General features: G+C 52.5%; 1 protein-coding gene across 1 annotated transcript; it reads left to right on the top strand.

The window, feature by feature from the left end:
* The first annotated feature begins 4,067 nt into the window (after positions 1-4,067).
* On the top strand, positions 4,068-11,761 carry LOC132340569 (zinc finger protein 239-like). Its single transcript, XM_059871640.1, has one exon. It carries the CDS (start codon positions 10,173-10,175, stop codon positions 11,115-11,117), a length of 945 nt encoding a protein of 314 aa, XP_059727623.1. The 5' UTR covers positions 4,068-10,172; the 3' UTR covers positions 11,118-11,761.

The raw sequence follows: 11,761 nt of genomic DNA, 5'->3' as shown, positions 1-11,761 counted from the left end.
CTGGAACGGGCCCGGGCCCGAGGGGGATGGAGCTGAAAACACAGGAAGGGGCCCCGCCTCCGGTGTCACTCTGTTACCGGTCCTTCCAGTGCTCGGAAAGGCTGCAGAGTGGGCCACGGCAAGCTGCAAAGTGTGAGCTCTCGGTGCCCCCGGGTCCCAGTCCAGAGCAGGTTCCAACGGTTCCAAAAAAAAAAGGGAAAGAAAACCAGTCCAGGGAAACTTCTCTTCCTCAGCTACCTTAACTAAAAAGCAAAGGAGTGTGGTTTTCTGCCCCATCCGTGCCCAGACATCACAGTGGTGTTCTGTGTTCCGGCAGAATGTGGAGGAGTGAGAGCAGGCTGATCACAAACTCTGTGCTTCTTCTTCTCCCCGCATTAGCTCTCAGATGTCACGGATAGATTTTATGAAAAATCCTTTTGCTAGGATTTTTTCTCCTGAGAAGCTGAGACACCTCAGAAACTAAATGTAAACAATAACTATCTGCTGCTGTGGAATGCAACAGGTGCATCTTTGATTGGTCTCATGTGGTTGTTTTTAATTGATGGCCAATCATAGTCCAGCTGTCTCGGACTCTCTCTGGTCAGCCACAAGATTTTATTATCATTCCTTTCCTCTCCTTGCTAACCTTCTGATGAAATCCTTTCTTCTATTCTTTTAGTATAGTTTTAATATATCATTTTCTTTTAATACAATATATATAATAAAATAATAAATCAGCCCTCTAAAACATGGAGTCAAGATTCTCGTCTCTTCCCTCAAGGGCAGACTGGGAGCTCTGGGAAGGGGCCCCGGCTCAGGGCGCAGCCCCCGGGGCAGCCCCACGGCCCCCACGGCAGCTCCAAGGCTCCTTCAGCCGTGATGGAACATGGCAGGGGAAGGGACGGGGCTGCCGGCACCATGGGAACACGAGAGACACCGGGGCGCTTCTCAAGCATTTAATGCAAAAGATAAAATCATAAGAAAAGCAAAAGCAACAGCAACAGCGTCACCATAGCACAGGACCACATGAGGACATGTCCCATTGGAGTGCGGTGATGCTGTCCCAATGCCAGGCACCCACCAAAGCCTCTCTCTCACTGCCCTCCACAGCCAGACAGAGGAGACAAGATTTAAGCGGGGGTTCAGGGGTTGAGCTAAGGACCAGGAGAGATCCCTTATCAAACACCATCACTGGCAAAACAGGCTCAAAACTGGAGATATGAATTAAATTTATTGCTAACAAACTCAGAGAAGGACTGTGAAAAGTAAAGGAAAATCCTTAAATCCAGCTTCCCCCACGCCTCCCTCCTTCCAGCTGCACCTCCTACCCCGGCAGTGCCGGAGACAGGGAATGGGGCCATGCTCAGTTCATCCCCCGGGGCTTCTCCCTCTACTTGGGACAGGAGTCGTTCCCCTGCTGCACCCTGGGCTCTCTCCCACCAGAGACTTCTCCAGGAACTTCTCCAGCCTGAGTCCATCCCATGAGGCACAGCCCCCCTCCAGCTGCTGCAGCGTGGGTCACTGTGCCCTGGGGTCAGTCCTGCCAGGACAGGCTGCTCCACCGGGGCCCCTCTGGCCACGGGGTCACAGCCTCCTCTCAGGCATCCCCGTGCTCCATCGCGGCCTCTCCAGGGGCTGCAGGGGGATCTCTGCATCCCCGTGGATCTCTGCAGCTGGCATTTCCATCTTTGGAGCCACCAGGAAGCTTCCAGCAGCTTCTCAGAAACCACACCTGTACCTGCCCCACTAACAAAACTCGGCCAAGCAAACCCCATACAGCCCCAAAAATGGGGTCGCAGATCTCCAGGAGCTCAGCCCCAAAATGGGGATGGAGATGTCCTGGGGCTCAGATGTGTCCAGAAATGAGGCCCCAGCTGAGGGCATTCTCTGCTTGGCTGAGCGCTGCCTGAGGACTGGGGCTGCAGAAGGAGGGACACCCTCCTCCAGCGGACATGTCCCACAAATGGGGCAACCCCCAAAAAGTCCCTTGGAACTTCTGGGGCTGGGCTGGTCCTGCCAGAATGCCAGGAGCCACCAAAACTACTCTGTCCTTGCCCTCTGCAACTGCACAGGGAGAGGAAATACAAGGAAAGGGCCAGGAGGGCAGAGAAAGACTGGGAGAAATCCCACCCTGAGCACCAGCATGGGCAAAAACAGACCCAGCCAAGGTACAGCAAGTGAACATATTTCCAGCCAAATAACAGCAGGACAAGGAGAAAGGGAAGAAATCTCTCCAACACATTCCCTCCACCCAACACCAGGACCGCAGATCACCAGGGCTCTGCCTAATGGGGGTCACTGGGGATCATCCAACGCAGATTCTACCATGTGGGATGGAGCTAGTGCAGCGCACGAAGCTCTTTCCACACTTGGGGCACTCACAGGGCTTCCCTCTAGTGGTGCCTCCGTTGGTGTTGGGTCAAGTGAGAGCTCCTGGAGAAGCTCTTTCTATGCTCAGGACACTCGTTGGGCTTTTCCCAGGAGTGGACGTGTCAGTGTGCCCTCAGGTTGGAGCTGTTGCTTAAGCTCTTCTTATGCTCTCCATGCAAGTAGGGCTTTTCCCCGTGGGGATCTTGAGATGTTTGAAGAGAGGGGAGCTCTAGCTGAAGCTCTCCCCGCAAAGTTACCTACACTAAGAGGGCCATTCCCCAGTGTGGATCCCCGGGTGCTGGTTCGGGTTAGAGCTTTACCTGAAGCCCTTCCAACCGTCCAAACACTTGTGCGTCTTCTCTCCAGCCTGAAGCTTCTCCACCAGCTCAGAGCTCCAGCTCTGGCTGCCCTCCTGGTCGGGGGCGGGGGGTGTCTTCTCCCCTGACTTTCTGGTTGTCCTAGGGTAACATGAATCTTGTATCCCCAATCTGTTTGTATATTCTGTTTTGCTGGATATTATATTATATGCCTTCAAGACTGGCTCTGAATATGGTGGTGTTTCCAGGGGTCCCAGAATGAGGGAAGAGACGAGAATCTTGACTCCATGTTTTAGAGGGCTGATTTATTATTTTATTATATATATTGTATTAAAAGAAAATGATATATTAAAACTATACTAAAAGAATAGAAGAAAGGATTTCATCAGAAGGTTAGCAAGGAGAGGAAAGGAATGATAATAAAATCTTGTGGCTGACCAGAGAGAGTCCGAGACAGCTGGACTATGATTGGCCATCAATTAAAAACAACCACATGAGACCAATCAAAGATGCACCTGTTGCATTCCACAGCAGCAGATAGTTATTGTTTACATTTAGTTTCTGAGGTGTCTCAGCTTCTCAGGAGAAAAAATCCTAGCAAAAGGATTTTTCATAAAATCTATCCGTGACATCTGAGAGCTAATGCGGGGAGAAGAAGAAGCACAGAGTTTGTGATCAGCCTGCTCTCACTCCTCCACATTCTGCCGGAACACAGAACACCACTGTGATGTCTGGGCACGGATGGGGCAGAAAACCACACTCCTTTGCTTTTTAGTTAAGGTAGCTGAGGAAGAGAAGTTTCCCTGGACTGGTTTTCTTTCCCTTTTTTTTTTGGAACCGTTGGAACCTGCTCTGGACTGGGACCCGGGGGCACCGAGAGCTCACACTTTGCAGCTTGCCGTGGCCCACTCTGCAGCCTTTCCGAGCACTGGAAGGACCGGTAACAGAGTGACACCGGAGGCGGGGCCCCTTCCTGTGTTTTCAGCTCCATCCCCCTCGGGCCCGGGCCCGTTCCAGGGCTGTTCCTCAGCTCCGGCTTTGCCCTCACGCAGCCCGGGGGGCCCTGAGAGCGCGGGGCGGGGCTGTGCCGTGTGCAGAGCCCGCCCCTGGCTGCGATTGTTGGGTCATGCCGTCAGTCGCGGTTCTGGCGCGCTGATTGGTGGGAGCGGGGCGGAGCAGGGCCCCGGTGCCGGGCTGAGGGCGGCCGTGGCTGCGCAGGGGTGCCGTTGGCGGCGCGTCTGTGCGGGCCCGGGATCGGCGGCAGCAGCGGCCGGAGTCCGGGGAGGCGGCGGCGGAGCTCGGAGGCGACCGCGGCGCAGGTGGGAGCCGCGCTGGGTTGTGCGGGGGCTCGGGGCTCGCTGCGGGCCTCGGGGGCGGCAGGGGGCTCAGGCGGGTTGGTTGTGCCGTGTCCGGCCCGTGTGGCCCCTGGGCTGAGGGCGCTGCGGGAGCGGCTGCCCGCGGTCTCCTTCCCGCCGCTGCCTCGGCAGGAGCCGCTGCCGGAGCGGCGCCGGCTCGGCCCGGTTCCTGTGGCTGGGACAGAGGGGGCTGCCTCGTCGCCGGGGCTGTGCGGGAAAATTCACGTCGGCGGAGGTTTCTGTGCCCGGAGGAGGCAGAGGAGTCCTGTAAAAGTGACTTTATTGCTGAGCAGAGGGAGAGGCCGTGGGGCATTTGCCGTGCGGTCTCTGCTATTGTTGTAGTTCGCAGCCTCCTTTTTATCCTCGTTTTCCCGGCCGCTTCCGCTTCTCCCTCTCCCTTTGCCCACTGGCTGAGGTACTTGGAAGGTTCAGACTTCCCGACCCGCCAACTGCATGTCCTCGTTAATGTGCACCCCCACTTTTGTATAATATCCGATATTCATGGCTCTGTTAAGTCCTTGCTTTACTTGGCCAAGTTCAGGAATTTAGCAGGACTTTGAGCAGCTGTCCGTGTCAATTAGCAACATATTCTGAAACTGATGGTTTCTCCCGTTACTTCCTTATGTACAAGTCCCTGGCCCTATCTCTAGGCAGATTCGCTCATTGACTCTTTTTTTTCTTACTGGGTCTTCTTTGCTTTAAAGATTATTCTCAGTGCCCTCATTCCCTGTCCTTTTGTAGCAGTTTCTGGATCAGGAGGCCTGGCTGCCACCTGCATCCCCTCACTTGAATGAGCTGCACAAATGTATTCAGCATGGTAAAAAGATGAGAGTTGCTGTAGCACATTAGAGGAAAAACAGCATTCGTTTAACCCATGGTCTGCCAGGGAGCCACGAAACCGTGTCCCATTCCCATCCTTTCCATGTTTGGACTGGAATATGAGCTACTTACTTATTTCCTTTGTTATCCAATTTACCACTTTTCGGTTGTCATGTATTTGCCAACAGCAGTTTGAGTCATTTAATTTTCCAGAAACTCCTCCTTTTTCTGCTAGCAGATGATGTGATCCCATCCCCTGGTGAAATGTTGTGTTCCTCATTTTGGTGGATTGGTCAGCAGGAAGGTCAGGAGCTCGAGCTGTCTGGTTGGTTATTATTTCGAGGACAGCTTGTAATCTAAGGATGCCATTGAAACGATAAACGGGTTCTGTGGCTCCTGATATGAATTGGTTCGGGTTCCCAGGGGCTGGTCTGTGGTGTTGTAGGATTTGTTCTGCTGGCCATTCATCTTTTCCCTGGTTTTGGGTGCTCCTTCCGGACAGGGCTGCATCAATTGACTGCTTTTCTCTAATTAAGTCATCACATACTTGGATTCCCAACTGATTTCTCTGAAGTTGTAGTAGCACAAACACCCCAGTGCCCTAATGCACCCTATATAGAATAGAGAGTAACAGCTCATGTTGGAGTGGACAGAAGGATGATTCCTGCCTGCTCATTTTAGTGAAGTTTTCACAACATTCTGCTTTTGCTGTTTCCCTTTGCAGCTGAACCCATTTCTGTTTCAGAGTCAGATATCCTCACCACGGGCTCTGACTTGAGCTGTGGAAATTCCATCTGTGCAAGCAGGCAGAGCTTGGGGTGAGGGGCAGAGGGAATCAGCCCAATTCCTGCCCCAGGCAAGAAGACCCAGGTACATTGTCCACACTTGCACCCCCAGTGTTAATTTGCATTTCTAAAGCTCCTCTCCCGGCTGCCTGGAATGAAGCTTCTCTTCCAGGGAAGCCATTCTGTGACTCACACTCGGCCCCCAGGAAAGTGCAGATTTTTATTTAATAGTATTCTATTAACTGTTTATGCACTAAAGGATCACCTTTAAATCTCTTCTAGTTTTGCAATTGCAACCTATAGGTAAACACAACAAAACCCACAACAAAATTTTTCCATCACTAACAGCCACACAAACACACGCACAAAAAGAATCCAAAGCCATAAAGATGTTTTCTACTTCTTCAACTAAGAATAAAAATTGATTCTCACACTGCTAGCCCAAACTGAACTGACAATATAAAAGTAGCATTATTAAGAATAAGCATTCTCATGGTAGTAATCTTATTCCAGACAGCCCAGTGTGTGAGTGTACCTGAGCCCCAGAATGGAATTGTGCCCTTGTGCTCCCCAGCAGCTGTGGCGAGTGCAGGCCCAGAGAGCACTGAAGCTGCAGCAGTGCCAGCAAAGCTTGGCCCCAGTGGCTGGAGATGCCAGAGGAGGGTGGGCAGGCAGAGGATTTCAGCAGAGGATCTGTGGGCAGGCCCAGGGGCTGGGCCCGCTGTGGAGCCCTTACTCCTGCTGGGTTGCCTTCAGGGCAGGCTCAGTGGGGCCTCCCATGCTCCTGCTGTAGGCAGGAAGTGCAAATCTCCGGGGCTTCAGAGCCCTGGAGCCGAGGCTGAGGGATTCCCCCGTGTTCAGCTGTGCTGGTGGCTGTTTCTGGCCTCAGGGCCACTTGGCATGGGCCACGGCACTTGGCCACCAGTGGTGCTGCTTTGCACTCCTTAGGCAGGAGCCGACGTCCTGGGTGGGTGTTGGGAGCAGCAAAGTCCCAAGGCAGGGTCAGTGCCAGCCCAGCTTCCTGTGGGAGAGATTTCACAGGAGATAGGATTCTGGCCACAGCCTGCCTTAAATATACATCCCTTATCTCCACCCTGCACTAGGTGGAGAATTACCAGGGTAAGGAATTCCAGGCATGAATTGCAAAGGAGATAATTGAATATCTGCCCTGGGTCTGTCTCTTCTTGCCAAAGCCAATGGCAAAAGCCCTACCCATGGCATCTTGGTTTCTGTCACCAGCTTCCAAAGGTGTTTCTTTTTTTCCCCATTCATTCTTTCTACCTGACCTGAGCTGTGGGGGTGCCAGGGGTTATGGAGGTCCCATTGTATTCCTAAAGCTGCCATAACCCCCTGAAGGATCTTTCCTGTAAAATGAGTTCCCCTATCTGAGTCTATTGCTTCCACAATCCATTGTCTTGGAATTGTTTATTTAGAAATACCTTAATAAGTGATGCAGTCATTGCTGAAGCAGTGAGAATTGCCTTTGCCCCCCTGTTAGGTGACATGGTGTCAGCAGAAGATATTGAAGCCTCCCTGCTCAGGGCATTTCAGTGCCAGGCTCTCACAAGCACCCACAGCTCTGCCGGTTGAGCTGAGCATGGGGCGGTGACCTGCGCTTTGTCTGATTCCCCTTCCTTAATAATAGCGTGTCTTGTAGCTCTTTTCCCTTCTGCTGCCCTTGAAGAGCCATCCATAAACATGGGACATTCATCATGAGGTCTCTCCAGTTGTTGGAGGACACTGCTTCCTTTTCATCCGAATTTCCCTGGGCACATCTCCCCTTCCCCATTGGCTGAAGTACTTGAGAGCTACAGACTATCCCAATCCAGCTACTACATACCTCATTCATATGCTCCTCACTTTTGTGTAGCAAATGATATTCATGGCTCTTTGATGTCTTTCTTGTTCTTCTAGAAGTTCATAAATTTGGCAGGACCTTGGCTGAGCAGCAGTCAGTGTCGTCAATTAATAACATTTTCTGAAACTGATGGCTTCTCTTGTCACTTCCTTTTGTACACGTCTCTGGACATATCTCTAAGCAGATTCACAGCATCTGTTTGTAAAGACACTTTCCTCTCCTTCCTTTCATGGGGGTCCCCCATTTGTGGGACATCCCCCCTGGAGCAGGGTGTCCTCCCCTTGCTGCAGCCCCACCCCTCAGGCAGTGCTCAGCCAATCAGAGCATGCACTGATGATGACTCAGCAGTTGCCAGGCAGATCCGCAGCTCCCAGTGTTCCGTACCGGCGTTCCCCTCTCGGCCCCAGCGCCTCCCGCGAGGGGAATTTGGGGAGGTGGGAGTGGGGGAGCGCCAAGGCCGGGCCTCCCCGCGCTGTCCTGGCGGGAGCGGCTGCAGTGGGGACCGAGTGCGGGCGGAATGTGCCGAGAGCCCAGCGCTGCCCCAGCCCGACCTGCCCCAGCTCCATCCCTGCCCCTGCGGTGGGATGCTGTGGGTTTGGGGGGAGGAGGGAGCCGGCAGTGGGTGCTGGGCCTGGAGCAGGAGGAGAAGGGAAGGAGAAGCAGGGTTGAGGAACAAAATGGTCAAACGCTGCACGTGGGAGGAGAAGGTGGGATTGTGCAGGAGAAGGAGGAATAGCAGGAGGAAGAGGAGTGCGGCTGTCGTGGTTTGACACTGGCGCAATGCCAGTGCCCCCATGAAAATACTTTCTCTCTAGTGTCTACTTGGAGATGTGATAAGAAATAGAGCAAAGCAGGCTCCAGCTTAGGAATGAAAAGAAAAAAACCCCTTTATTATCCTACAACTATATATAAAGAGAAACACAGACAGAACTCAGGATGAAAACCCTCTAAAACCACTCCTCCTCCCCCTACCAAATTTCCAATCCCCCTCAGATTATCAACCCCTCAGATTATCAACTCTCAGTCCATCACCACGCTTTAGATAATCAATTCTCATTTCATCAAGGAGAGAGGAGTCCCTCTTGTACCATAGGCTTCACTTGGAAACACAGTTGAAACCTCTTGTGTTTCCATGTCACACGTGGCACCGCCCGGAGATCATTTTGCCATCCTGACATCTTCCTTTCATGTCCAGTGCTCACCACTGCGCATGGACCAGAGCTGCTTCTGGGGTTCCCCTTTTCAGGGTGCTTTGCCCACTTCCGAAAAGAGCACAGTCTCACTTTCGGGACACCAGTTCCCCCCCCCAAATTTCACCCCCTGAGGCCGAGGGCTCTCAAGAACAGAGACCTTCTTCTTCTTCACTGAAGATCGAGGGCACCACAATCCTCCTCACCTGTCGTCCCTGTTCACGCCACTCCTTCACATCTCATCATTGCACTCTCTTGGCTACTAGCCATTGCCTCTCCCCTAAATGCAGTCTCTGTGTCACAGGAATAGATGGTTCTATCAATGGCTATACAAGAAAAGTCCAGCCAAAGGCCACTCTATCACCTCCTCTCACCTAGGATTCTTCTGAACTTCTCTCATGGCCCATTTCCTCTTATCTCATCTCTGTCTCTGTTCTCATTCAACTCCAGGAGGAATCAGCATTTGTAAGGTTTCCATCATCCAAGAAAAGGGTTAAAAGTCTCAGGCCCTGCCTGTCCAGGAACTCCCATGGCTGTCCTGCCCTGGCTGCCCTGCCCCAAGCTGCACAAACCCCCCCCCCCTCCTTCTCTTTTACGCTGGCTGTGCTATCAAATTTCAAGGTGGCACAGGCATAGACTCCAGCTCTCTCTCCCTCGGGGGATGGGGTGGGCTGCCCGAAGCCTGTCAGGGTTCCTTCACCCTTCCATCCTGCAGGGGTCTTCACCTCCCTTCTCTGTCCCAGGCCCGGCCTACCTCACTCAGGCTGCATGGGAGCCGGGCAGGGCAGGTCTGTTCTCTTTGACGGACAAAGACAAAGAGACCTTCCTCCTGGAAGTTCTCAGCTTTTAACCCTCCTGTGTTCTCAGAGGTGTATCCATGTCCTCAGTGGCCACACCAGGTGCCAATATTAAAATCTGAGCACCTATTGGTTTGACCTCTCCATCCCAAAAAACTGACTTCCTCTCAAACCAAGACAGTGGGGAAGAGCAGGGACACAGGAGGATGAGGAAGAGGAGGAGAAACTCGAAGCACCACAAGGTTCCACCTCTCCCTGTATCTGCAGCCTCCCCCCAGCCCCAGGAGCGTTGCCTTCCCACATACAGCAGGTGACCAGGGAGGGGCAATCTATGAATTTCCCTGGGCTGAATCTTGTGTTTCTGAGCTTCATTGAGCTAAGTGTTTGTGCTTTGTTTTTTTGCACATGCTGAAGCTTTATATTTTGAAGGAGATTTTGGCTGAATCTTGATGTTTGGAGAGAGAGAGAGAGCTATTGATCTGTGCCTTGGTGCTTGTAGGATTTTTGTGCTGAATCTTGATGTTTTGGAGGTTCTTACAGACACAAGATGCCCAGTGACTTCCTGATATGATCTTGGGTGAGGAGGAACCCCCAGCCCAAGGTACTCTCATCTTGATGTTTCCCCCTGCAAGCCAGTATTTTTCATTCCCAAGGCATAGCCAGATGGAGGAGGCGGAAAATCCCTGGACATCCTGAACGAGGATGGGCTGCAAACCCAGCCCAGGGAACTGCAGGGAGGAAAGAGCCCCCCTGAGCCAGGAAGGTGTCCGGAGATCCAGCTGGAGCTCAGAGCTGGTAGAGAAGCCTCTTGGCAGGGAGAAGCCACACAAGTGCTTGGAATGTGGGAAAGGTTTCAGCCACACCTCCAGTCTGATCCGGCACCAGAGGATCCACATGGGGGATCGGCCCTACAAGTGTGGGGAGTGTGGGAAGAGCTTCAGCCAGAGCTCCAACCTGATTTGGCACCAGATGATCCACAGTGGGGAAAAGCCTTTTGAGTGTTGGGAGTGTGGGAAGGGTTTCAGCCACAGCTCCAACCTTAGGGACCACCAGATGATCCACAGTGGGGAAAAGCCCTATGAATGTGAGAAATGTGGGAAGAGCTTCAGCCAGAGCTCCCAGCTCAGGGGACACCAGAGGATCCACACTGGGGAAAAGCCTTATGAGTGTGGGGAATGTGGGAAAAGCTTCAGCCAGAGCTGTAGCCTAAGGGATCACCAGAGGATTCACACTGGGGAAAAACCCTACCAATGTGGGAACTGTGGGAAGAACTTTCGATGGATCTCTGGTCTGATCCAGCACCAGGTGATCCACACTGGGGAATGGCTGTACACCTGCTTGGAATGTGGGAAGTTCTTTGGGTGGAGCTCTGCCCTGAGAAGCCACCACCAGCGCATCCACACTGGCGAGAGGCCCTACAAGTGTCCTGAGTGTGGAAAGAGGTTTCACATCAGCTCCGATCTCCTCAGACATGAGCGGATTTACACCGAGGAGAGGCCCTTCTGCTGCCCCGACTGTGGGAAGGGCTTCAAGCACAACTCCACCCTCACCATCCACCGGCGCATCCACACCGGGGAGAGGCCCTACGAGTGTGGGGAGGGTGGGAAGAGCTTCTCCAGCAGTTCTAACTTGACCCAACACCAATAGAGGCACCACTAAGGGAAGCCCCCAAGTGTTGGAAGAGCTTTGTGCGCTGCTCCAGCTCCATCCCCCATGGGAGGATCTACATTGGGTGATCCCCAGTGTCCCCCATTGGGCAGAGCCCTGGTGATCCATGGTCCAGGTGATCCCTATTGGGATGACACCTGGCTGGGCAGCTCCACATCTTCCTGGCTCCCTCTGGGCACTTGGATGAATACAGGAGCATGAAGATCCATTGGGATGCAGACCAACAATGGGAATTTTGTGGGAAAAATAGATTTGTTGAATTTGAGCCCCAGAAAATCTTTGGCGTTCAATCCTATTTTGTGGTAGGGTCAAGGAATGCTGAATGTTCTTTGAGGCATTCCAAGATTTTGATTTTGCAACCTCAGGCATTCCAAGATTTTGATTTTCTATGTCCCAAGGACAACTTCCACAGCCAAATGGTAATTAACTGTGGGAATGACCAAGATTTTGGAGACAGTGGGATGGAAACCACCAAAAAACATTCTTCCCTCCCACCCAAGCCTGTGGATCCTCAGCTGGCACGGACACAGAAATCCTTTTCTGTTGGCCTTGATTTGGTTTTCATTTCTCTTTATCTCTTTAAAATATCCAATACTGGGATAAAAATAAAGACATTTATCTGA

This window comes from Haemorhous mexicanus, chromosome 32, assembly GCF_027477595.1.
Source record: "Haemorhous mexicanus isolate bHaeMex1 chromosome 32, bHaeMex1.pri, whole genome shotgun sequence".
Classification (NCBI taxonomy): domain Eukaryota; kingdom Metazoa; phylum Chordata; class Aves; order Passeriformes; family Fringillidae; genus Haemorhous; species Haemorhous mexicanus.
Note: the sequence above shows the minus strand (reverse complement) of the source record. Positions and strands in the feature narration are given on the sequence as shown.